Consider the following 27,037-nt stretch of genomic DNA (forward strand, 5'->3'; position numbering starts at 1 on the left):
GCAACTAGTTTTAGAAAGCAAATTGCAGAATCATTATTGCAAATAATGACGTTAAGTTGTTAAAGCCTCTTTTTTTCTCTATTTCCTACCACATACACCTTCTATATTCTATTTTAATTTGCAGAACAGGAAATGGTTTAATTTCTTTTCTGAATCCTGTCAAGTTTTGCACCACCCCTAAACCCAATAAGTATTTTTGGAAAGAGGATGCTGTGATGTAATCTTTCCGAAACTCTTGGTCAGTCAGAGAGGTGGGCCTTAGCCAACTGTTACAGCCCCAAAAGCAGACAGAGTCAATCTGATAGACAGTGAATAATGGTGTTTGCTACCTTTGATTCAGAGCTTCTGTGCAACCTTGACCATGTTTTATGGCTGAATCACTGTTTTCCAGATGCTCCCATTTCCAGTACTGCCTCACCTTACAGGCTGAAGAGCCTGCAGAGTGGATTTTCCACAACTCTGAGCTTGCAGAGAGCCCTGTGGGTTTGTACAGAGAGCTGGCCAGTACATTGAGTACTTACGCTGCTAACGTTAATGCAGTGTTTTGGGGGTCCCTGCCACAATCCAGACTCTGTTGTGGTCACGTGTTCTGTGACGCATCTTCAGGATCAACATTGCCCCTAGGAGCTTGGAGGCAAAGTGGCCAAAAGGGACTGCTGCTCTTGCTGCTTTATTGCTGGGAAGGTGAAGAGGTTGATGTGTGTATGTTAATTCTTCCGGGAACTTCTGATCTTCCAGAACAAAATGGGTATGGAAAGGGGAGATGCCTGGCTAACTCACTATCCCATTGTGTACCTGAAGTGCATGGCATTTACTGAAGCACAATAAAGATGCATTCCTGCATAGAGGGGAACATACCAGTGCTTTCTTGAGGACTCAGGTATCCTCATTGCCAGATACTGCATATTTTAATATTTTCCCACCACCCTACACAGTTTTCATCACCTATGGCTGAAGATCTAGCTGAGATTTTAAAGGTGCTTATAGTGACAACTGCTGGCTGATTGTCCATAAAAGGAGCAATGTCCTTTAACTGTTCAGAGAGATGGGATAGGTAGTTGAAGATCAGATGTTTTCTGACGTTAATAGTCAGATTCTTGATCTCCTTGGTGGTTCATATACTGAGTGGTCAGTAGAAAGGGAAGGCATGAACTTCCTCCCCAGAATCATAATCAAGAAAGGGAGGAAATGGAGCAACACTTCCAGGAACAAGGGCTGATTAACTAAGTAAGGGTCAGCTTACCTGCGTAGTTTTAGAACACTATATGTAATTAATGTAGTGCAGTAGTTTTCCAGTGTTTTCTGTTGGTCCTCTTTTTCATGGACCTGGAAAAAGGAACATTCACTTTTTAATCTAAAAAACAAACAAACAAACAAGCCAAACCCTAAAAACCAAACACCAGCACTTGCTCCCACTAGTTTGACCCTTAAGTCCTATCTTTGTTCTACGTTCTACTCCACATTTTGGGCAGTGACTGAAACATATCACAGAGTTAATGAATAACTCACTTGGGCTCCGCAGCTGAGGGGTGATGCAGTGAGTCTAAAATACAACTGGCCATGTGGAAAAAACAGTGTATTTTCAGTTATAAAGCTCTAGTAGCTAATGTTTTTATTAGTATGCTGATACAGGAGGAGCGAGCCCTGAAGCCACTTAGAAGAGCACTTTGACTTACTGGGCCAGGCACTTTTTTATTGATTTCATGTACGTGTGTGTCCTTGTAACAGTACAAAATGTATTGTCATAAGTGACAGCATATAGACACAAATAGCTCAGAACAGTCCATTTTCACAGCTCTCCTGTAAATCTTCCATTTGAATGGGCAGAGGAGAGAAAGGAGGAAGTAAGGAAAAAAATCTATTAGATGTGGAGTATTTATGAAATGTTGGAGTTTCACAGGTAATGGCTAAAACCTCAATTTCTTTAGTTTTCAGGTGAACTGATAATGTTGCTTAGGATATTCATTCAGAGCAGGCGTTTACATTTGTTTCTCATATGCAAAGCAGGTTCCAGTCTACATCTTGGCAGGTTTTTTCTGTTTTAAACAGCAGGCACAGTTTCAACCATTTAGACAGTTACAGTGCTCACCTGGATTCACATTTTTTTCTGAATCTGAGCAACACACCAGAGACGGTGTTGCATGTGTTTCTTTCATGTGCATGCAGTGAAAAGATTGCTCTGGCTCCACTCACCGTCTTGGACCTGAGAAACATTTCTGGTAAAAAGTGCTGTTGAAATAGGTGCGTTGGCAAACCATCAGATCCAATGAATCAGCATTCCCTGGACAAACAAGGTTCTTTGAAATTAGTCATTCCTGGTCTGTGTTTAGTTGAAGCACTCTGGAACGTGTTGTGGCTACCAGACTTCACAATTGATGTTTGCCCTTACAGAATGAAAGAAAATTAAAAATCAGTCTGTGAAAATCTCACATTGCTGAAGTACAGTGAGTACGACTTTCCACAGGAGGTGGTGCTGTGTGCACACCTCAGTTCCTTGCAGCTCCACGAGGCAGAACATCTTCCAGATTATGCAGGAATCCACTCATCTGCAGCCATTAAAAATCTGCTATCCTAAACCTGTAGTTGTTACAAAACAAGTATTTCTAGGTTTTATCATGCTCTGCCTGTAAATTTTTACCCATGCCATGCAATTCAAGGTATTTTTGTGAGTGGTTCCTTAAGGGCATTTGCACTGTAGCCAGACACTAGGGACTATAGGTTACTCCAGCTGTGGGCTGTCTGAAAGGTCTCTCCACTGAGGTGCAACCTGCCGTGTCCGGGCTGTCCCCACAAGCTCTATGTTCCCGTGTCATGGTGTTTGGGTAGGGTCAGTCTCCTGCAGCTTCTTTGCATTATTGAAAAATGCCTTATAGTCATATATATCTATGTGTACATATAGATGATGCTGCCATAAGTGAGATAAACAACAAAATGATTCAAAACAGAACCATAAAATCACCAAGCTTGGAAAAGACCTCCAAGATCATTTAATCCAGCTGTCCACCTGCCACCAATACTTCCCCACTAAACCAAGTCCAGTAGTGTGTGAGTTCTGGGTGGGATAACCTTGCTTTTGCTGAGGGAGATATGTTATTAGATGACTAATTCTTGTAGTGGACGATAACATGGCATTTACTGTGGGAGTGTGTGTCCTCTAGGCTACGTATGAAACAGTAGAGCGGACTGAGGTGTCAAGCCAGTTTATATGGAGAATGTGCCAGCTTTCTTCTTGGCCTTGTGCCTGCATCTGTGGATGTTCTTTCCACTGACTCCTCTTGGAGGATGTGCATGTTTCTGTGTGGCTGCCAGTTGCCGTCAGGCACTGTCTTCGGGGGACTGCGGAGGCAGATGGGTCAGCTTTTAGTGTCACAGGCAGCCTTCCAGCCAGGCAGTAGTGAGAACCTCCTCCAGGATAATCTGCTGGCCTTCTCCGTTGCCTCTGAGCTATTTGTGGCTTCTGCAGATATGAAAATAACCTTTTAGGTGGGGGTGGTTTTGCTGTTATCAAGAAGAATGGGATGTGTTTGTCTTCTGAGAGATGATTTGTGTTTGGTTGGTTGATTGGTTGATGGTTTCTTTTTGAATAGGCTGCTCAGAGAAGCTGTGGGTGCCCCATTGCCGGAGCATTCAAGGCCAGCTTGGATGGGATGGGGCCCTGGGCAGCCTGAGCTGGTGCATGGCAGCTCTGACCATGGCAGGGGTTGGAACTAGGTGGGCTTTGAGGTCCCTTACAACTTACAATTCTATTATTCTATGTCGGCTGTGCAGGTAGTCTGTACTGCTGGAAGCTCTTTCCCCTGGCTTGCTGTTTCTAAACACACACGTGGTATCAGCCAGCTGCACAAACTACTGGCAGAGACCTGGAGAACAGACTTGCCCGCATTCTGGAACTAGGAAGTTCAGCTGGCTGAATCCAGCCTCAGGAGAGCGGGAGGCAATGACAGACAATAAGCAGTGACAGGATGGGCCAGTTCACAGCTGTGCTTAGTCCACACCAGTGCTGTGGGTAATGCAAACCAGCATTGCTTTCCTTAGGCTCTGGGTTAATTAAATGCTCTGAAGGGTTAAGAGCTGCCCTTGGGTTTTGATGCGGCATGCATTCCACCTGCTAGAAGGCAGCTGTACCTTGGTCTGGTGTTCCAAGAGAAGTGCCATGAGAAGCACGCCTTGTTCTTGCTTTCCCTTTGCATTTATTTGAGGAGGCCGGGAGGAGCAAGCTGATCTCATGAGCTATTCAGAGTGAATGAGGAGGCACTCACCTTGCAGCAGGGGGACATGACAAATGCTTCCCATAACCATTTCCATCAGAACGGAGTCCTGTTGAAGAGCACTCTTGCTCCCTGCCAACCTGCCTTTTTTCTGCTTGCTCCTTTCCTTCCTGCTCACTGCCACTGTCTCTACGTGGGGGTGTGCTGCAGGGTGGAAATGCTGTTGTACCAGCCATGAGCTGATCGCTGCCTTTAGGTTGTAACACAGCGGTTTAGGACAGAAGACGTCGGAGGGATGAAGTTCTGTTAAACTCATCTTTTGGTGCACCAAGGTATAGTCCAAACCGTTTAATGCAGCATGTCAATGAGTAACTCTCAGAGGCGTCAATGTGCTTAGTGTGGAATTCGTGTGTGTCACATTCTGAACAAAGGTCTCCTGTATTGCTTGTTATCGATTAACTTGTCTGGCATTATGCAAGCTGCCTCTACCAGCTGAGAACTAACTCTCTCCATTCACAGGGCAGCGTGGCTTGTAAAACATTACACAGCAGAAGTGCATAGCATGGCAATGAACCTTTCACTGAGGGCATTTCAGCTGTACAGCATTTCCCTCGAGAGCCTTTAAAATATTAATAAAGCAGTCATTGTTTCACTCAGTCATATGGCAATTTTGCAATGAAGCCTTTTATTAGGGGCTCACACTGAGCTGCATAATCCAGAGTAAGGTGCTTTTAATCATCTCCAGTGAACAGAAATGAAAAATTGGAAGGTTTGGTTGTTGTTTCTTTTTTTGCAATTTTTCATCAAAGCAATAGGTTTTTCTGGCCGCAGTTGGAAATTTTAGTCTCTCTGCTCTATAGTGAGTACTGTCAGGTAATGCTTGTTATGATTCCAAATGCTTCTCCGTTTTAACTTCTTGACACTTTTTATCCAACAGCTGCAGGAAAGAATCTGGAGTGTAGGAAAACTTCTTCTCGTTTGGCGGTGTTTTTGCATATCAGAGAATGTTAGCACTGGAATTCTGTCTCCAAACATTTCCTGAGGCTGTATATACAGTTGTACAGCGAATTAAGTAAGCTTTTTCCATAGGCTTACAGAATCAAAGAATGAGAAAAGATCTCTAAAATCATCTAGTTCAGCTATCGCCCCATCACCACCATGCCCACTAGATCATTATATGAAGAGAAAGGAAAATGTAAAATAACAATAGATGGATTTTGAACACGTGTTGGCAATGATCGATTTTTTTTTTTCTTTCTTTCTTTCTTTTTTAAATGATGATACTGGGTCACTTGCAGCCTAATTTTAAACATCAGTTGTATAATTATTATGCTTGTGGGCCAGACAGGCAAACTAAATTAGAATCTTGTTTAAATAGAGTAGTGAAATAATTCAGCCCTTGTACTTCCTCCTGTGGGTGAGATGCAAGGTTTGGTTCCTCCTCGTTCTGCCAGGGTGGAGCTCTCTGAGTGCTAGAGAGGAGCAGCCAGTGAGTGTCAATCAAGCAGCTCTTTGAGTCTCACCTTCTCCTGAAGGTAACCTGGGTGAGCTCGGCTTTTGGCACCTGTCCATGTTGCACTGAGCAAGGTCATTTTGTGGAGGGGAGGTCAAGGCAGAGAGAAGGCATGATGCTTCTTAGTAACTGGTCTGAGGCCCAGTTTGTGGCTTTGAGCCAGCTGCTACCTTTGTTCCCTCATTTTGAGCCCAAAAGCCCAGGCCCTACTTCCTTTAGCCCTCCATGTTCCTCCACCTGAAACATAACAGCAATTAAGCTGCAACTCAATGGCTCTTTGGCAGACTAAAGCAAGAATAGAAAAAACCTTGCCTACTACAGCAAAAGCAATAAGTGGGTACTGTTGTTATGTAGAAGCTCAGAATCTCCTTTTATTTCTTAAGCACAGAGTCCTTCACCTTTTCTTGTTGTAATAGTAGCGCTGTTCTCCTGTGGCACATGGCTGTGTGTTGCAAATATATTTTAACATGAATTCCTATTCCTCCCCTCAACTAGCTGCACCCTCCCAGCTTTGCTTCAGAGGTTAGATAGGCAAATGATCAGCTGTATTTGTACTGTCTGTATTGGGTTAGCCCCTTTTTTTTGTCAGTGACTGACTACTGTATACCAGCTGTAATTGAGAAAAGAATTGAAGTCATTCGTCATTCAACACATGTATGTGTTGAAAATCGTGTTGAAGCATGGAGGGTAGGGAACAAAGCCAGAATTGTGTTAATCTGGACAGAAGACTGCAAACATAGTTTTTCTGTCTAGCGTAGATGCTAACAACATGGACAATCTTAAGAGTTATCAACCAATTCTTCTTGCACAGTTAATAATAACCAATTTTTCAAAGTGTAGTGTCATACTAGTACTGATTTTGTGTTCTATTATGGTTATACTGAGGGCTCAGGCTCTGTGTGATGATCCTGTGCTGGCAGCTGTGCAAATACAAAGCAGAGTGAACAAAATGGTGGTGATCACCTGTAAGGATATTAGCTGTTGTCACGGGCTCCTTAAAGTCACCAGCCAGAGTAAAATTCTCCCTCTTCCTCTTCAACTCTTAAGTGCATTGGCATATAGATGGGGAGTGACCTATCTACGAGTGTATCTCATGGCTACGTGGACAAGTTTCTCTTTGTTGACCTCATTGGCATTTATTGCTGTTCTGTTGAGGAGGGACGCTGTGCTGAGAATATCTGATTGCAGTCCGAGAACTGAGAGCTTCCTGTGGCAGTTACCATATACATTTCAGCTGTTGAACAGGAGCATGCTCATCCATGTGCCAGGAGCCTGGTCCTGATGTGGCAGCTCAGGGCTCAGCCCATGGCAAGAGTGCTGTAATCAGTGAGGATTGCTGAGACTTGAAACGAGCTCTTGGCCCCCAACGCTGATCTGTCTCAGAGGAGAACGGAGCTTTCCAGATCTACTGGCATTATATGGAAGGTGTTTTTTTGGGTGCTGCACTATCAATCCAGAGCTCTGGTCTGCACAGGAGTTATGACGGTGCCTGTGAGGCCACTGCTTGTGGATTGCCTGGTGTTTCTGTTTTGTTGTTATTTTGCAGGATGTTATGTTACTGTCTTATGTGTCATAACATTTGTCCTGCTGCCAGAGGCAGCCTGTTGGGTCCCCTGGCCAAATGCAAAGCACCTCTGTTGCTTGTGAAGAGCTTTAATGGATGGCTGCCTTTATTCATTATTTCACTTATGTACTTGCTGCTTTACACATTCTTGTCCTCTCTTTGCGACAACTTCCACCCTATTTGCATTAATCAGAAGAACTGTGACTTTCCTACTCTCAGAGTAGGCTGGAGAGCCGTAACTCACTATTGGCAAGAAGCCCCGCTGGCGCCTGTGGCTTGTGAGAATACATCACACCCAGCTTTACTGAGAAATCTCAGGTGCTTTTTCAGGGTTGCAGCTTGCACCGGCACCTGTGATGCTGGGCCTAGTGTATTGTCTGCACCTGAGCTGCCTGGCTCAGGGGCACTGTAGGCACATTTGGGGCTATTTAGTCTGGGCAAGAGGAGGTTGAAGGGAGACCTTACTGTTCTCTTCCAATACCTTAAAGGTGATTGCATGAGAGCGGGGTTGGTCTCTTCGCACTGGTGGCAGGATGAGGGGAAATGGCCTCAACTTGCGCCAGGGTAAGTTTAGGTTGGATATCAGGAAAAACTTCTTTACAGAAAGGGTGGTTACGCACTGGAATAGGCTCCCCAGGGAGGTGGTTGAGTCACCATCCCTGGGTGTGTTTAAAAATCGTTTGGATGTGGTGCTCAGGGACATGATTTAGTAGTGGGTTGTTAGAGTTAGGGTAGTATGGTTAGATTGTGGTTGGACTTGATGATCTTGAAGGTCTTTTCCAACCTGAACAATTCTATGATTCTGTGATTCACAAGAGTCTCCACCTTTACAGCAGGCAAGTGACCCTACTGATGTGTAGGATGCATAGAGGCAGTGGTTCTGGGGACTCAGTGAGTTACCTCGGATCCTTGTGAAAGCAGTGCTTGCAGTCATGTTTTTGTTTTGCTTGTTTTCTTATGCTGCTACATAGTAAATCACATAAAACTCACTTTCTTTGTATTTTGGTTGTGGTCTTGTAGTGATTCTTTTACATCCTGTTTAAAGTCCAAATTTCTGTAATGTACGGTAAAATTTCAAAACATGTATCTCCTATTGCCCTTTCACCATATTTTCTTAATTGATCATAACCATACATGATGTTTGAGGTGGCTGTTATCAGCACACAACATAAAGCAGGATATGCACTATGTTATTCAGTAGTCTTTCTTTATTAAAACCTTCCCTTACAAAGGTGTGGGGATTTTTTTGTGTGCATAGGGTCTTTTTTCCCAGCTGTACTTTAGGCATTAATTTGGACACTTGAAGCACGTGTGTTCCGTCTCAGTCAGCCTGAGGAGCCTTATTTCTTACAGTGCTTGATGCCTTAGAGAGAGGTAAGAGTGAGTGACTTCAGTTTAAACAAACTTGCTAGGATTAAATTCTCTTCAGGTGTGTGTGTGAAAATAATTCTTTATGGTCCGTGAATTAGATGCTCTTCTTTGACAACAGTTTTCCTTTTATACACTGCTTTTGCCTGGAAAGATGGTAGGAATCTACACGTTTTGGGTGTGTTAACCTAACAATTTAGTGATGTGCTGAGTGAAGTGTAGCTGAAAGGCATTTTAGGCATTAGCAAATCATAGAATCACAGAATGGTTGGGTTGGAAGGGACCTCACAGCCTACCCAGTTCCAACCCTGCTGTGGGCAGGGCTGGCAGCTCAGGCTGCCCATGGCCCCATCCAACCTGGCCTTGAGTGCCTGCGGGCATGCACTAAAAGCTCTGAGTTCATGCTGATATTCAAAACAAAATTAACAAACAAGAAGATCTTTGTTTCCTACTAATGACCTCAAGGTGAGATGACCTGTAAAAATTATAAGACTTAAGTGTTTTGGGAGAGTGGTACTTGTTAGTGATGCTGTAAATTGAGGTTAGCAAACATCCCCCTGGATCATGTTGCTGGATACGTACACTGAGTCAAGAAGGTGCAGTTTTGCAGGGATTTCATGGAGAGGGTACTGATGAGTGTCTGGCTGCTTGAAAGGCACTGAGATGACTGTGGCTCAAAATTAATACAGGGATGAAAGCTTTCCATTTCACGGCTGCCACTTCTGATTTGGCAGTGATGAAGAAGGACTGGAACTGCTGGCATGTTTTTGAATGATGTATGTGAATTGAATCTGTGATCTCAGCGTGTTTTTTACTGATGTGTCTCCTCGTCATTCTAATACTACTTGTCCAGATCTGCCAGCCCAAGGGTCAGTGTGAATGGACCATGACTGCTTAGGTACTCTTTAATTGCCAGGATTTTCTCTATGGCAAGACATAATGATTGCTGCATGTCTCACATGCTGCTACTGTTCAAGGTGTGCCTTGCTTTGTCTCTATGGCAAATCATAGGCTACCCTGAGCTGGGAGGGACAGTGAGGAAAGCAGAAGAACAGCTCATGTTATCTGCCTGCACTTGTGTGTTTGACACTGTGCTGCACATCATCCTTGTCTCTGAATTGAAGAAAGGTGAATCTGATGCATGGGCCGTGAAGTAGATCAGAAATTGGTTGGTTGGCTGCACAAAGAGTGTGGTGAACAGTCAGTGTCCAGGGGGAGAGCGATGTGCCTCAGGAGTCGATATTAGGACCAGAGCTGTTTAACAACTTTGTTGGCAGCGCAGGCAAGGGTACCGAGCACACCCTCAGCAAGTTTGCAAGTGACAGCAAGTGGACTGGTGCAGTTGATGTGTTGGAGGGAAGGGATGCCATCCGGAGGCAGGTTTGCAAGGTGGGCCTGTGAGAATGTAATGAGGTTCACCAAGGCCAAGTTGTGAGGTCCTGCTCCCATCCCAGAGGAGAGATGTGAAGATGATCAAGGGGCTGGAGCACCTCTCCTTTGAATACAGACTGAGGGAGCTGTACAGTTCTCCTTTTTAGTGGGGACACTTGGTGGCTTTCCAATACCCTACGGGGCTGCAGGAAAGATGAAGAAGCACTCTTTGTCAGGGATTGTAGTGATAGGACAAAGAGTAACATTTTTAAACTAAAAGAGGGCAGATTTTTATTAGACATAATGAAGAAATTTTTTACTTGGTGGTGAGACCCTGCCACAGCTGCCCAGAGAAGCTGTGGATGCCCCATCCCTGGAGGTGTTCAAGGCCAGGTTGGATGGGGCTCTGAGCAGTCTGAGCTGGTTGGGTGGCAGCCCTGCCCACAGTAGGGGGTTAGAACCACACAATCTTTGAGGTCGCTTCCAACCCAAACCATTCTGCCATTCTATGTCATCACTGAGACAAGCTGTGTTTGGCCAACACCTGTCGTCAGCACTGCTTTTTGCTTTGTTTACTGAGTAAAAGTAGTAAATTATAGGTGTCTGTACCACTTATACTTGAATTCTTCAGGACCTTTTGTGCCTGCACTGGGTCCTGGGTTATTACCAAGATCTGCTGCTCTCCCTTGGACGCCTCATTTGATTTCTTTCCTTTTTTCTTTTTTTCTGATTTTTGCCTGTCTCTCCATGCTCCACGCACACGTTGTTCAAATGATAATTACTTGTGCTCTGCTAGAGCATTAGACTGGATTTCATTATCGCCTTCCTTATTAACTACTGAAACTTTGCGGTAACGTTTGGAAGCTTCCAGCAGGAGCGGCCGACCCCATCAGAGTGAGTTGTGCAATATGTGTTTGTGACGGAAGCAAATCTTCAGGGAACTGAAGCAGCTCTCAGCTCCTCCTGGGTGAAGCAGTTTATAAGGTCAGAGCCAGAAAATCGCGGTTATTCATCCCTGTTATTACTTCCTGAACATTACTGTTATTAGTCCCTGAGCAGGAACTGGAGCGGGCATAGCGGCATGCTGTAAAGCAGGTAGATGGTTTCTGGGATTTGCAAGGAGAGTGCTGATCTTAAACTTAATCCTCTTCCATCCCTGGGAAGGAGTGAGCACACCTGAATATCAGCACTGTTTGAAGGTCATGGGATGGTGTCAGTTGGTTTCAGGCCGATCCCTGGTGTGTGCAGAGGTGAATTCCCCTACCACCTCTGCATCTTGCGAAGAAACCGGAGGCGTGTGTGGATCATAGGAGCTGACCTTGCCTTGGGTCAACCATGAGGTGTGCTGAGAGGCTTTACACACGCACAGCTGCTTTTTCTGTGGCTTATGCTGTTTGGACCCTGGGAATGAGAGTGGCTGCATTTCCTGGAATGTGGGGCATTGTGGAAAGCATGACCCTGGCCAGAGGCTCAGTATGGGTACCTCCCAGCCCTGGCTCCCCTTGGGAGCTGCCTTGGTGCTTCTAGAGCTGGGCTCTTGGAGCTGTGACCTGTGATTAGGAGGGCATAGCCCGTCTCTTGGCGGTGCTGGAGTCTATGGGCTTGGTTCTCATTTCTGCAAAGCGCTGCATGCTTTGTCATGTGAGTGGGACAGCTGGCAGCTGTTACCCTGCTGTCTGGAGCTTCTCCCAAGGGTGAGGCTCTTGGGGTGAGGAGCCTTCCGTGTACCACAGCCGTCTCAGATGCTAATAGGTTTTAATGGGCGCTGGGAGGCGGCTGACCCACATCATAATTATATACGAGGAGAACATAGTGGCCCTCATTTTCACGTTATACAATGCGTAACTGCTGTGCTTGTTCTCATGTCTCCTGTAGGTCATAAGTAAGCTGAGGCTTTCAGCCAGGCTTGGGTGGACTGCCTGCCAAAAGTCAGGGGCAGTGAAGGACCCAAGGGGTCAGAACAAACACTTCTGGTGCCAACAGATAGCGAGCGGGAGGCACTGGCTCAGCATCCTGCAGCAGCCTGTCCCAAAGAGTGGTGGGAGCTGGTAGAGTTTCCTTGCCTGAAGTTTGCCCACTTCTCACAGCCGTGGGACCTGTGCTGCCCACAGCTTTGTGAGCATCTCTGTCAGGGGCTCAGCCCAGCATCTGCAGCACCAGGCTTTGGCTGTGGTAGCTCAGGTGCTTGGGGCCAAATGGGCAGCACCAGTCCAAAAGTTCTCAGATTTGGCACTGTTAACACCGATTGCTGTTGTATATTTGTGTAAGTGGTAGCGCTGGCACAGGCTTAAAGATGCTTGTCATTAAATGTGTCACTCTGCTATTTATTTTATTAGTATTTTTATGCATCTCTCTGTGTAACCCAGAAACACAGGTGCCCTGTATCAACACAGTGGGTGATAAAGTTCACGTTAATGGTTATAGTTGTACTTAACGGTGCTGAGCCAACCTGGCAGAAGGAACAAAGTGTTCAGGTGGGTGGTTGGTTTATAGGGTGATATACTGCTTGGCGGTAAGGCAGAGGTAGCCTGAAGAGAGCAGCTTTTACAGAGGCAACGCAACACAAACTGGGAAAAAAAAAAAAAAAAAAAAAGAAAAAACCAACAACCTGAAGACCACTGAACCTGCTGTGGTTGGAGCCAGGAGCAACTGGTAGCGGGGCTGTCATGGCACCTGCTGGTCCACACAGTGGGAGGCTGGCAGGTGTGCGGGCACCTCATCCATGGGTGATGTGAGGTCACCGAGTTGGTGTGAGCTGAGGATAGGAGCTTGGAGTTGAATTATTTTATAGTGTATTAATCAGGGTGTATGCTATGAGTGCGTTGTGACATGTGCTCCTGAAGGACACACAGGTGCTCTAAGGTGTCTACGATATTAGACCAAACCCTGGAATAAGACATTATTTTTATTAATAGTTCATGCTTGGACTTTGCTCTCACATGGTAAATTAGGAGATAAATTATCTAGATATCTCTTGGTGCTTTGAAAATGAAAGCTTTTTGTTTCTCTAATGCCATGCACGTAGGGCATGAATTGTAGGAGTGAGGCTGTGTCTAAGGAAACCGTGATCCACGCACCCCTGTGATTGATCACAGTGTCAGCCCACTGACTGCTAGGAGCCAAATGGCTGCATGTTCCTTCTTAACGCTGTGCATTCGGCCTGCCTGCAGGGGAGGATTTTAGTGCTTCAATTACCGTGTCTTTGTGGAGCCCCAGCAGCACATCAAGCAGCTGAAGGTGGTGTTTGCAGGCTGCTCCTGCTCTGCGTTGGAGATGATCAGATACTTATGCTAAATGCTGTAGCATGCAATAGCTGTGCTTGTCCTCCTAGCAGATGGCAAAAAGTTCAGCAGGCCGCTTTTCTAATTATATTCCATTCCAATTATGAAGGCTTTTTCAAGAGCTTGCTTTGGGATATCAATGTTTTGTTACTCCAGCACAAAGAAATTCTGCCTGGCAATCCGCTTCACACAGAATGAAATGATGGTGACTCCAGCAAGACGCTGGCTGCCAAACCTCATCAAGTCTCTGGGCAGCCCTGCCAGGAGCACCCTGTGCTCAGTGCAGCACCCAGCCCAGCTCTCAGCCCTGCAGCTCCCTCCTCCTGCTGCTGCGACTCACACCCTCCCTGTTTCATGCTAAGGACACACCATTACTACTCAGTGGCTGGCACCCCAGGCTCAGAGAATGCGAAGACGAAGGTGCTGAACCTTTCAAATGATTGTTTATTTGAACAGCACAGTTGCAGGTACTGCTGCAGCCTCTGAGGGAACAACTAGCTGAGAGAGAAGGAAGCCACTGCTTCATCATAGATCACTTTGTTCTAGAGCAGACACGTAACATTTGGTCAAAGGTGGCAGCAGTAGTTTTTGACAGTGACAATGGATGTTACCGATGTGTCAACCCTCTCAGGCTCAGCTGGAAATGAGAACGATGTCTTTTATTTCTGAAACAGGTGCAGTACTTCTTCAAGATTCTGGACAACTGAGAGCCCCCACCCTCAAAGCAGAAGGCATGGGCACAGAGCAGTGTTCATTCATTTATTTGTCCAATATGTCAACCTGACTGAAATACAAGATCAACAAGAGCACTGTACTCCTGGCTAGTATTACATGTTAGAACATAGAGTTTTGCACTTTAGACAACATTTAACACCATTCTATGGGGTACTGCATTGCTTTTATAAAGTTTAAAATAAAGATTTATTTTCAAACATGTGACTTTGGTTTATTTCATACATTACACTTCCTTGCAGAAAAAATAAAATTGTACAACTGCATAAATATAAAATTCATCCACCATGAAAATGGTTAAAACATTCAATAAAGACATTAGCACCACAGTGTGCGATGCCTCCAGAAGGAAAAAAAAAAAAAAGAAAATATACAAAGCAAAGAGTTGTGCCTATCACTGAGGACAGCAATAGCCTGACCCAGGTCTCTCACAGACACACTGGAGAATGAGGGAAGAGGTGGAGAGAGAGACAGCATTCGCTACAAAGCACAGTACACAATCATCTATTCTCTTTAACCTCACTTAAGTTAGTTTAGCCTGCCACCCCTCCAAATAAAACATCCTAACACCACAGAAAAGTCAGAAGCCTTATGGAGTGCTGTTGAATAGAGTCTCACAGGTGGGCCTTTCTTTTCAAAGGAACAAAATAATGAGAAGTATCATGCCAGTTCTAGTCCCATTGACTATTTACACCTTGGACAGCAGAAGTCTTTGCTCACAAGAAGTAGAAAACAGATACGATACATGGCTTGAAAATGACCAGAGTATGCACCTATAGTACTGTACACTAAATAAAATACACAAGGCAAGCAATACTTAGGGGCCAGAAACACTGCTTACTACAAGTCAGTTATGGAATTATAATTTACAGTAAAAATGGGCATGTCCCAAGGCTCAATTCGTGTTTTCTTTTGTCATTTACAGTAGAATAAATATTTGTCGCTATTGCTACACTTGGTTTACATTCTAACCTAGTAAATGCAGAAAGCTAGTGTAAAGCATATAGATTACGTGTAGGTCCCATACGTATGACAGTTTGTTCAAGACTAGTAGGTTTTCTTTTTGTTCTTTTTTTTAAACCTTTTTTAAATGGCTAGGAGGAAGAGGGGGAGAGAGAGAGTTGTGCTTACAATCAGCTGCTTCTTATGTCAAATTTAATATCAAAGCGTCCCTGGAAGCGGTCTTTGTCGCTGTACTGGATGTTCTGCCCATAGGCCCTGCATTCCACACGCACTTCCACATCGTAGGTCAGGTTGGTGAACTGCACTGCCACCAGTGGTTGCAGGTAGTGTGGCTGCAGGAGCTTGCCATAGTACGGGTAGTACTGCAGGGCAAAGCCCGGGTAACCACCCATCCCATAGTACTCCACCGTGCCGATCTTGTCTGAGTCTTCATCCCTCTGAGATGGGGAAAAGAACAAACGATGAAAACACCCATTCTGTAGCTGTGTTCTCTCACGTTATCTGGTTTATTTTATCAGTACGGTGCCCTCTCTCTGGTGACCGCTGCTCCTCGCATCCCCAGCCTCACCAGGCCCTTCCCAACCTGAAGGCCACCAGGGAGCTGCCCACCCACCAGCTCCCAAGCTGGGCCTCCTAGCTCAGCACTTTTTGCAATTCATTTGTTTCAAAACTCACTCAACTGCTTCTTTGTACATTCAGAAGTCAGCACAGCTTCTTGAGTGACCACTGTCTTTGGTTAAACAAAAAAAACAAAAACAGAAACAAAAACCCTTCTTCTGCTTCTCAGCAGCTTTAGCATTCTAAGTAAATATCTCTTCACGAGAGCTGTTTCCCAGCCATCCCTGCTAAGAACTGCAGTACAACGCTCTGCAGCCCTACAGCCACTTCTGGCCTCGCCCTCGTGGTGAGGGCACTGCTGTTGTTCATCACTAAGGGCACTTGAGAAGCTCCCACTACTGAGGAAAGAGCTCCCATGTGAAAGCCACCCCAACCTGCTGAAGAGCAGCAGGAGGCAGTTACTATCAGACTCTGCCTGCCTCTGCCTGCAGTTCCCCACCTCTCCGTTGTTGTATCTCACTTACCTTGGCAACACAGTGGACAGGAATGAGAAAGGGGTTGTATTTTCCTGCAAGACCTAAGGGGAGGCTCTCATTTTCTGGTGCCTGGAAGAAACCCAAAAGAGGGCAATGTTAACACACTGGATGATGCATCCTCACAGACTGGGATATCTTTGCAGCAGCAGAGCTCAGTGGCACCAAACCACAGCCAACAGGAATCCCTCTGGCTCAGCTTCCTGAGGCCATAGCCATCGCTGGCAGTTCTTGGGACAGACAGGCAGAGTGACACAACTGTGAGCCCTGCAGTGCACCCAAGTAAAGCTGCTATCTGCTCCTAGAGACATTTTCATTTCATGGAGTCACTGAAGAAAGCGTCTCACGTTTGCTTGTGCAAATGTCACCCAGTGGCAGAAGGAGATGCAGTGCTGGGAGGTTGCCAACCTGACCGCCAGATAAGCACAGTCAGGACTGGAAATACACAGCAAAGAACAACAGAGGTGGTCACACCCTGACAACGTTCCTGAACTTTGACATCACTCATGTGAAAAGGCTCCAGGAAAGATGGCAGTGCCAGCTATGCAGAGCTCAGATCAGCCTGGCAAACACCATTCCCCACACAAAAGCTGTAGGGTTTCTGCCAAAGCGTGGAACTGGGGAACAAATGAACACTGCCTCAGATACACACGCTTGAAGTCACACTGTGCCCAGATCCTGCTCTTCAATGCACACCAGACCCTCCTCTCCCTCAGTCACACTGTGCATCTTTACAGCACCCTGCAACTGCACAGACTAAGCACAGGAAGTTCCTGGGATCAGATAATTCAAGATCCAACTGATCTCCAGTATCACAGACAGCCATCCTTTTGTAGAAAAGTTTGCCTCCAAGAACATTAGTGAGCCACCTTTTGCCCTCCTCTCAACTACACCTACTGATGGTGATGAGGCTGCCTGATGTACCAGTGCATGGCTTTCCACCCAGGAGATGGAGCGGTGTGCTGAGCACCTTGCCTCATTCAATAACTTGTACTCTGCCTCTGAGTTCTCGCAGAATTTATGGGCATCTCAATGGGCTGGGGAAAAAAATAAAATAAAAGCAGTTCCTGCCCAGATTAACTTCCTTCAACAGTTGCCACAAACCTGCCTCTCAGTGCAGCACCAAGCATGGGGCAGAACGGCAGGCACTCATGGTTTTTTTGACGTTGCATTCAGTAACCCAGAGCTCACCTTGTCTTTCTTGCTGTGAGAGCTGTACCAAACTCCCAGATGTAGTTTACAGTTCATAGCCTAATACCTAATAATACAGCACTGCTGCATTGAACTAAGTGGTTTTAGCAAGGCAGGCAGCTCTGCAGAACCTTGGGAAGGCATCTGAGGCACAACACAACTGGCTGATCCTACTGCAGACATGATAGGTCTGGAACTGTCATACAGCAGCACACAGGTAACATGGGTTTTTATCATTGGAAGAAAACACCTCATTGGAGTAATTCAGTTAGCAGGCTTTGCAAGTCACCAGACTTGAGCAGGAGTCTGCACTATGACAGCTCACGGCTACTTGCTGCAAACCTGCAGCATGCATTCTCTGTTGCTTTTTAATGAAGCCATTTTTAAAGCCGGCCATACAATGGTCTCACAGTCTCTCATTTGCAGAACAGGGTTAATACTGATCTCTCTATAGAGACAGAAAAGCAGGCACAAGCTGACTTTTCCAGAACCACAGCAAATTTGCAGCCAGCTTCCCATCCTCATCAGTAGCTTCAGTTAGAAAGGGAGGAAGTACTTGCCTTAGGTTTGAAGCCGATAATTCTGTTGAGCTTGACGAGAATGCATGGTTTGCCCTCCTTGTACCCAAAGGTGTTATCCTGTAGCCCAGAGCAGTTCTCCAGCCACTCACGTTTGAACTTGCAGACCTTCTTCTGACCTTGGTCATCATTGTATGGTCCTCTCTCTTTGTAATCCATAGGTACGTCTATCACGGGGGAGGAACGGAAAAAACAACCACATGCAGTGTGACCTTCTTCTCATCAGGGACAGCCCTATTTCTGCATCACTGTGCCCTCAGGATTTCCACTTGCCCACATGGGCAATGCCACCTCCAATACCACCCCCCAGGCCTGCAGCACAGGCCTGTGCCCAGCTGTTCCTCCCCGTAAACAGACTGATCGCAGCCCAGTGCATCTGTGGGGCTGTCTGCCTAACTGAGAGTTCTTATGGGCTACACAAGAGCAAACGTTGGCAATACAATAGCACAGAGATTGTTTTGGTAACTTTTTGTAACTGAGGGATCCCCGCAGATTTTACATGCATGTGTTAACGGGTTATCGTCTCATTTCCCTCTGATATCTTCCAGATGTTTTGCAGAACTGCATCAACACCACTGACACAGGCCCCAGAAAAGTCACCAGTAAAACTTCCCATGGCTTTCAGGGAGGTTATAAGGTCAGTGCTATATGCTGTGGAGAATCAGCTGCAATCTTCTCCAAGAGAAATCTGCAAGTCCCCAGCCACATATCCTTTGCAATAAGCTTCTGGTACATCCCTGGCCAGGTCCGGTCTGTCCAAACCCATCTTTAAATGAGCAGCTGACAGAACTGGAACCAAAGCCCACCAGTTAAAGCCTACCACGTGGTGCTGGTATGAGGAAAGGGACAGATGAAGACAGAAAATGCCACTACTGACTCTCAGGTGCCAATGGACCTGACAGAGGCACTGGTCAGAGCCCTCAATGTAGGAAATAATCAGGACTTACCTCCGCAGTCCTGAAATACGATGTTGTCAGTCTGCTCACCAGCACTGTACTTGCTTAAGAACCCCTCCAGATTCTTCACATATGGGTCATAGCTTTTGGGATCGGAGACAGTAAAGGAAATTTCTGTCTTTTGTACCTGAGGGACTTGAGTCAGTCCTAAGGAAAACAAAATCAGGAAGAAAACATTAAAGAGCTGCACGGCCTGTGGGCAGTACTACACACAGAAAGCACAAAGCAGTATTACTAATCTGTGTTTTTCAGGCCTCACGACTCACAGAAAACAACTTAAGCTCACTAGAGGGGAGGTTCTGAAGGGCTCTTATCTCCAGTTTCCACCAAGAGTCTGGAATATTCGTCATGAGGTTTGCATCACTGCACAGATAAAATCACAGCCCCAGAAGGAAGGCTACAAGTCAAGGTTTTCTTCCAGAAAAACAGCCAACTGCAGGCCCCTGCCTCCTCGCCAACGACAGCAGGAAGCTGCCTGCACCTGAGAGCAGCCACACCATGAGCTCCCAGGGATGCTGGCTCCTACACACGCATACCTCACAGGGTGACCTGGAAAGCTGCAATGCTATGAGCTGGGAAACACCACTCCACCAGAGAGATGCTTCAAGGCTGTCCTGTATCCTGGGCTGTCCGATTGGCTCCAGTTTTGACTTCAGGAGGACAAGCAGAAAAAGAATGCATGGAATAGATATAAGCAGCGTCCGTAGATGATGAAAAACACTAAGCCCTTTGTCTGTCAGTATGGGACTTGGAAATAGCTGCTCTTGCGTGAAGTTCAGGTCATATTTTAATTGAATGCGCTGATGCATGGCTAACACTTACATTTAAAGCAATGGGAACTGGAATTCACGCTGCCTTCGCGGCTGCCACTGTAATTACTCAGGTCTCAACTTTTGTTCAGTTTGCCATCTTCACTTTAGCAAGAACAAAAAAACGAGCAGGAGAGCAGCATTTCCTTTGACAGCTCGGAAGAGGTCTGCTGCCAACAAGTTTCTCCAGCACAAGGCTCGGGCAGCTCAGCAGGTTGGCCCCAGCTGGAAGCAGCTTGTGACTCCAGCCGTTTTCCTAAAGCCACTCTTGTGCTTCTGCTCAGCCCCTGCTCGGCCAGCTCACCACTCCCCCTACCCACTGAGATGGAGTTTGTAACCTGGGACAAAGATGAGCTTTGTTCCCCCTGAAGGCAGCTCCTGGTGGCTGAAGATAGTGAGACACCTGGAGAGCAGCTTGCAATTTCAGGTTTTATTCCAAGCAGCAGCTTTGCCCCCTCCAAGCTCCCTTTGGTACAAACTGCCCAGGCTCAGCATTACATATTTAGAAGCAGTTCACCATTCCATCAGCAGAATTAAGTCTCACCCTTCAAATTTAGTGGAGCTTTCAATCCCTTTTCAAGCAACTCCTTGCTTTCTTGTCCTGCCAATGTTATAAATGCATAAAATAAGTTGAGTTTGGTTTTAAAGGACTTCAACCTATCCCAGCAAGTCTCCTCACGTTACTGATCCACCAGGAAGCAGTGAGTCTTGCTGAGAGTTACTCAAAATGACTCTCTGAGCCTGCCTCTTCCAGAGTTCAAGTTACAGTTATCAGTTGAGTGAGTAAATATAATACTGAGGAAAGCTCGGCCAGGCTTGCTAAGTTTTGCTGAGGCCATTGAGCTGTTAGCTCACTCAGACCTGCTAGCAGCAAGGAAGTCCCCACTTGCTTTTTATCACACCCACAGCCACCCAGGCAGGCACAGTGAGGGTGAAGGGCAGAGGAAGCCTTGCAGCCCCTGTGAAAGCCCCGAGCTCGTTGCCAGGAGAGCCCAGTACCAATCTTCCACCCACCCACAAGACCTGGAGAACAGGCTCCCAGTTCATCCTGCAAACCTTTGTAGAGCAGCACCAGAGCCCAAGCAGCACCTCATGCAGCAGCTCCAAGAGGAAGCTCTTCCTGGCCACAGCCATCAGCCACAGCACAGCTCAGCTGCCCTCAGCCCAGCACTTCAGGGAGCCGTGCTTTGGTGGCACAGGGGCTTGCTTTGTTCGGGACAAGAACAAAGTACAGATCAGCTTTTCCATTTTGGAGACAAACAAGTGAACCTATGTGAAGACAAAAGGTGCTTGATGCTGACTGAAAACCTATCAGTGGTTTCCACCACAACTTCCATACTCACATGCATGTGACTGACTGCACACACAGCCCTAAGCACAGGCCTATCATTTATTTCCTTGTTATTCCTTCTGTGCCATCTGTACATTCACACTCAAAACAAAAGCTTCAGTACTGTTACCAGAGTGGCACCACAAGTAAACCCTTCCTGAGCAACTCCGTTTAAAAAGAACATGCTGATTTGGTAAGACAAGAGGGGGGAACCACTCTAAAACATTGTGATCTTTCTGAAAGCTTCTCATCCCTACTGGGAGAACTGAAACAAAGCATCAGAGTGGGGGCTGAACCACCCCAGTGCAATCTGCCAGGGGTTGGTGGACAATAAGGAAGTACAAGGCTGCATAAGGCTCTGAGGGACTCGTGCTCATGAGGCAGCCATTCATCAGCAAGCTCTGGGAGACAGAAACGAACCCTAGAGTGTTCCCACGGCCAGAAGTCCAAACAAAACTCTCTCCATTTTCAAATTACATGTGTGCCACAGGTCACCTCGTGTCATTACCAGTCATGTCTGGTGATGCTGCTCATAACATGGAAGAATCAAGGCACTCATTTCCAGGAAAACGGCGACAAAACCACTTTTGATTCTGACATACTATTTCTGTAATTGCCTCGGAGAGTGCATTGCTAGGCAGTAAGGTCACTGTTTTCACTTGACTGACACTGTCTGCACAAGAGATGAACGGTGCCTCGCCTCAGTAACAGATACCACCTTTCACTGGTTTCTAACTCCAAATGTACTGAAGTATCTCAAACCAGACAAGTCTGACAAGCCCCTAATTCTTTTTCCAGACACAGTTCCACTCCCAGAATACTGCTGCAGATTACAAGTGCACTTACTCTATTTCATTTCCAACTGAACATTCCGCGTTCTAGCATTCTAAGCTACAGGAGCACCACTTGAGAAAAGGCACTGTCCTGAAGGTGAAGGAGAAGAAACTAGAAGCAGTAGGTCAGGGCTGTTACTAGCAGTGTTGTGCAAGTCTGTAGGAACTACAGTTGCTTCATCACGCAGTGCTCATTTCCCAGCACCGTGGTTCAGAATGAGTCTAAACACTACTTGGGTGACACAGATGACAAATTTAGCAACCACTACACCAGTCCTACTTCACACCCCACACACTAAGTAAGGGTGGGTTTTCAAAGCCTCCATGCTAACTGATTGCCCTTCCAAACTCTAATCACCCTCTATCTCATCGCAGAAGTGCAAAAACCAGGTGCAGGTTTCCTAGAAATACAGTAAATCTGCTTGACTTGGAGGCAGACAGTGTCCCTAGAGCTTGAGATTCAGATGTTTTTCATGCTTAGGTGCTGAGATAAAAGACAGAAGCAGAAGTGTGACTCAACGGGAGGTGGTACAGGCCTCTTGGGGCTTTCCTATCACCCTGGCTTCCATTTCCCCACTGCTATCTGAGCTGAATTAGCTGAGTGGAGAACACACAGCAGAGCAGCCCTTCCCACCGGACGCTGCCCAGGCAGCATTTAACACGGCAGAGACACGAGCCCTCCCAACCAGAGAAAGCCACCTCCTTTTTGCCACCACTTCAAAGCACGCGTAGCACTGTCTGCAGGGCACACCATGGTCCGCAGGAGCACCACGAGATGGCAGGATACACAGCCCCATTTCCATTGGGGAAGAAGAAAAATGGATTTCAAAAATAAACATTTAATATTCTGTGTTTAAGAGGCTCTTCCCTGCCAGCAGGGCGAGTGCTGTGGCTAAAGCAGAGTCTGAGGCAGAGCACGCACGGAAGCCTACAGTGCCTACTGCCACAGCCTCAAGGCTGGACAAGAGATGACCACACTGCCCCTTCTCCCAGTGCAGGGAGAAAGAGGGAAAAGCACTATGGAAGGTATGGCAGTCAGCTGCCCTAAAGCTGCATCACATCCCTGTTGTGCTCAGCACACAGATCAATTAGCATATACAAATGACATTTGGCTACAAACAGCACTTTACGGCTATATTCCCACATCAGTATCTTCTGCTGCCGTTTGGAACCTTTCATACTGCAGAAATAGAAGGACATTATAGCAGCCTCTACAGCACTTCCTCCTGTGAACCTTGAAAGAGAGTCAAGTATTCACCCTTCCCAACCATATGGGATCACAAAATGGTCTTGCTCAAGGACAAAGGATTTAAAAGAACAAGATGAGGTTTTCTAGCTTCCCAGGACATCTGGGACCTAACAAGCTGCCACTATACGTACTTGGCTTGCAACTCTCCCTACGAGAACCAGGAACTAGAATTGCATAACGCTTTTCTTTTTTAAACATAGTTCATAGGCTGCAGGGCTGCCAGTTCATGGAAAATTAGAGTTAGATGCTCACCAAGCACGTGAGTGAACATGTGCTAATTGCCAGAGGTGCAGTTCTGTTAGCAATACAGAGAGACCTCTGCATACTGTAGAATCACAGGGATTACTGACAGCTCACGGCATCCCCTGCACCACACGACAAGGTCAGTCCCTATGAAAGTTTTATGATGCATTGTGATCTAAGAGGTGCCATGCTGCAGAACAAGGAACAGACACCACAGTAAGAGCCACCCTTCACCTGTCCACATGTGGAGAAAAACATCAGATGACGCCCTGCGAAAGGCTGTGTTGTGTGCATATGCCATTACAGCTGTTCTTTAAACCTTCTCAATTGGGCTGCATGCTGTCATTTGTTCAGGGTTGGATTCTCTTATATGGCTTGATTTCAGTCCCAGAGCTCATTTCAAACTCAGAAAATCCCTTGGAGCCTTTTTATTTCTTCCTCTGTTTCAATTTCTATAGTACACACTAAGACAGCATCTTGAAATTCATTTCCCTTTATTTGTTAAGGAAAGATAAAGCTCAGTGGTGCAGTAGGCAATTAGGAGACAAATAACATCCTGCAGGCTGAAATCTTGCAAAGAAATTTTACTACAGAGTTGCTCTGCAATTAGCTGTGTAACAGCAGTTTGTGATCCTAAGAGTTTACCTAGAATGAGTAATTAGGTGACACTGGACTAAGCAGCAAGACTGCCTGGATGCGACCCAAGATCCACTTTTCTGCTCATTATTTCATGCCTGGGCTTCAACTGAGGAAAAACACATTTAAGAAATATCTATTCCCCATTAGCCATGTTTGTCTTTCAAATGCAGACAACAACAGCTCTGGTCAGTGTCAGCAGTATGGAGTCTTTACTGCCTTACAGCCTGATGCAGAGGTGGAACAGCCAGCATCAGCACTGAGGGCAGCGCTTATCCCAGCCATCCCAGTACCTTAAGAACTGCCACACACTGACAGCAGTTCCTTTCTCTGTTCTCAAAGTGTTGGTGGAAAAGCAGTTATCCAAAAGAGACGATTCTTTGCTGAGATACTGGCACCATCTGGTGCAGGCAGCACTCCCTGCGTTGCTGGAGCAGGGAACAGTTACGGCACAGCCCTGCAGACAGCAGCGCTGTAAGACGCCGTGTGACACCAGAGCCAGCTTCTGTAGCCACAAGCCATCAGCCTCACAATTGTCACTTAAATACCACCGTTATTAAAAGCTGTTTTAGAGAGCAACTGGAGACAGATCATTACCATACCCAGTGCCAAGCAGCCTCAAGGTCACCCACGATACGGGAAGGCAGCAGTTGCGCAGCTCCCCCCACGCGCAGAGCTGCCGCAGGAGGCAGCAGGCAGAGCAGGGACCCTGCGGCAGCGGCCACAGAAGGCGGGCTGGGCACAACTCAAGCAGATACCCGCATTTCTGGCAGACCCCTGCTTGATCTAGCAGAGGAAAGCTGTGCATCAGGAGACACCAGACTCACCTCTGATCCTCCCACTGCACATTCGCTGCTGCTATTGCCTCCCGGAGCTCGCAACTTAGCATTAACCAATGCGATTCACTAAGCACATTCAGAACTGGATACCCCTTTCTCCTTGTGCACCCCACTGTCACTGACGAACGTTTTACGTTTGTCCCCCTATTTTCCCCATGGGAACATAGTGGCTATCAAAGAATCTGAACCCAAGCTCTTCGCGCAGCTCATTCCCAAGTGAAGTCTGAACCTCACCCCATTGCTTCAGTTTAAGGGGAGAGTGTTGATCCAGGTTCAAGCTTCTCTCAGACAGGAGGAACGCCTGACGAGCTGCAAGCCTGAGCTCTAACAGGACTGCCTTCAAGCTCCAGTGCTGCTCACAGAAGGCCTGGAACATACCCACCCCCTAGCAATAGGCACTGCAGCAAGGAGATGCCGTTTTCATCCTCCTCCCTGAGGTGAGTAACTGAACTGCCCCCAGAACAGTCTGCACCAGCCATCACGTGGGTCCATCCAGTTACCTGGGGGTGCCACACGGTCCTGGTACTTGGGTTCAAATTCACTGACGGTGAGTAACATCACTTGGATGGTCCCAATGAAGATCCCTGCCAGGCAGCCGTAGAAGATGACATAGAAGAGGAGGATCTTAACTGCAAAAGAACGGAAAGATGAATCAAGCCCTAAGACTCAGTATTCTGAAGCACAAAGGTTAAATTGTGTTCTTCTGTATTTCCACGGATCCCTCAGCTAAGCAATGCCACCACAAAGTGACAGGCTTTGGTGGGACACAAGCCCAGCGCGGAGAAGACAGGCTGCACACAGTAGGTTTCTGAAGGACACTCATTCCACGTTTCTCCAAGCCTCAAAGTTGCTTCCAGGGAATCTTAAGGAGCCATTAGATTCTGGTTTGTGAGCACTGGTAAAGTCTAACCTTCCCTAGTAATACAGAATCTGGCTTCTATCCAAGAACAGGACCAGGAACTGGGCACAAATAATCACCGATGCTCCATCTCAAATGTAGGGAAGGACTTATACGCATCAAAGCACTCCGTATTTGCCAACGGCCTGCATCTCTAAAGGCAGCCCAGCACTGCCAATGCCAATTAAAAAGAATTCTGTAATAATGAAAGACTGAATTCAGTTTTGGTCTGAACAGATATGACTAAAATAACCTCGGACACAGTGCAGCTCATACTCTGGATATCGGTTACTGGTTTACAGAGATTATCTCAACTGATTAACTGTACGGTAACATGCTGTACAAGGCATCACCAGGATAAGCCAGCCCATGCCAAGCAACTGTATGCTAATGGGGCCGCAGGGACAAGCCAGGCAGCGCAGCAGGCGCTGAGCACTTGATCCCAGTGCCCTGACCTTGCTGCAGGCCAGGGAGAAGCGAGGCCTGTTTGGAGGCCTCAAGGTGAGCAGATACAAGGGCAGGGGAGGACACAGCAGGTGAAAGTATTCCTCCTCTCCTGAGCCCCAGTACAAAAGCCTCCATCAGGTAAGAAGCCTCTTGATTAACGCAGCTGTCTTTGGCTGGTTTTGTTTCTCATCTGCTAAGGAACCAGGAGCAGGGGAACTGCCAGCAATGGAGGCTGAGGGATGCGGTGAGCAGGCACTCCATCCTCTTGTCCTCCTGGTGCATACCACAGCCAGGGCTGGCGGGTAGAGCTTGGTGCAACAGCGCGGTTCTCCACGAGTTAAAAAACACTCTTTGGTATCCAGGCAGCGTAAAGCCAATGGCTGTGACGTCAGAAGCATTTGGAAATTTTTTCCAGAGCACGGTCATAGGAGGTGCTGTTGTAACAAACCAAACACTAACGCCGTTGTCTGCAGCGTAACGACGCCTCTGAGCTCTGTAACATCAAAAGGCCGGTGCTGGGAGATAGCACATTTAATCAGCTTCCCAGGCAGGATGCTCTTAGCACCAAAGGCACCTTAAAGGTCAAGCTTTCAAAAAACACACAGGTCCGGTCCCAAGCACACGGCACCGTATGAGAAAGCGGCCCGCAACAGGTCGGCACGTCCCTGGGCATAGGACCAGCAGCCCAAGGAGTCACCCTGAAGCGGACACGGGCACCTGGCGGGTAACACAGGCGTGCCGCAGGGAAGGCACGGAGAGCGCTACCCAACATCACACCGCCCGCAGCCGCCGCCAGGCTGCGGCACCCGCGTCGCGTGCGCACGGAAAGCGGCAAAACCCTCTTAAGGGTCATTCGTGCGGCGCCCCGCGAGCAGATGCGCGCCGGGAGGGCGAGCATCGCCGCACGGAACCGCCTCCTCGTCCTCGCGGGCGCGCA

General features: G+C 46.9%; 2 protein-coding genes across 6 annotated transcripts in view; one reads left to right on the plus strand and one right to left on the minus strand.

Moving 5' to 3' along the window:
• Positions 1 to 14,293, plus strand: part of NME7 (NME/NM23 family member 7) — an 88,716-nt gene extending 74,423 nt beyond the window's left edge. For all 4 annotated transcript variants that reach the window (XM_031556175.1, XM_031556180.1, XM_031556181.1 and 1 more), the window contains one exon: positions 13,980 to 14,293. Coding sequence is in view for 1 of the 4 variants with exons in the window: in XM_031556180.1 (XP_031412040.1) it covers positions 13,980 to 14,012 (33 nt within the window). In the remaining 3 variants the exon portion in view is untranslated. The remainder of the gene's footprint in view (positions 1 to 13,979) is intronic.
• An 804-nt stretch (positions 14,294 to 15,097) lies between these two features.
• Positions 15,098 to 26,541, minus strand: ATP1B1 (ATPase Na+/K+ transporting subunit beta 1). Of its 2 annotated transcripts, none has more exons than XM_019619002.1 (6): positions 26,385 to 26,541; positions 25,256 to 25,384; positions 18,808 to 18,963; positions 17,843 to 18,027; positions 16,083 to 16,163; positions 15,098 to 15,437 (listed from the first exon to the last, which is right to left on the minus strand). In XM_019619002.1, exons 1-6 carry the CDS (start codon positions 26,524 to 26,526, stop codon positions 15,171 to 15,173), a joined length of 960 nt encoding a protein of 319 aa, XP_019474547.1. In that variant the 5' UTR covers positions 26,527 to 26,541; the 3' UTR covers positions 15,098 to 15,170. The 2 variants fall into 2 exon arrangements, with proteins under 2 accessions (XP_019474547.1, XP_019474549.1); XM_019619004.1 differs by lacking the exon at positions 26,385 to 26,541 and adding an exon at positions 26,109 to 26,250.
• Between the last annotated feature and the right edge of the window lie 496 nt (positions 26,542 to 27,037).

This window comes from Meleagris gallopavo, chromosome 1, assembly GCF_000146605.3.
Source record: "Meleagris gallopavo isolate NT-WF06-2002-E0010 breed Aviagen turkey brand Nicholas breeding stock chromosome 1, Turkey_5.1, whole genome shotgun sequence".
NCBI classification, from domain to species: Eukaryota; Metazoa; Chordata; class Aves; order Galliformes; family Phasianidae; genus Meleagris; species Meleagris gallopavo.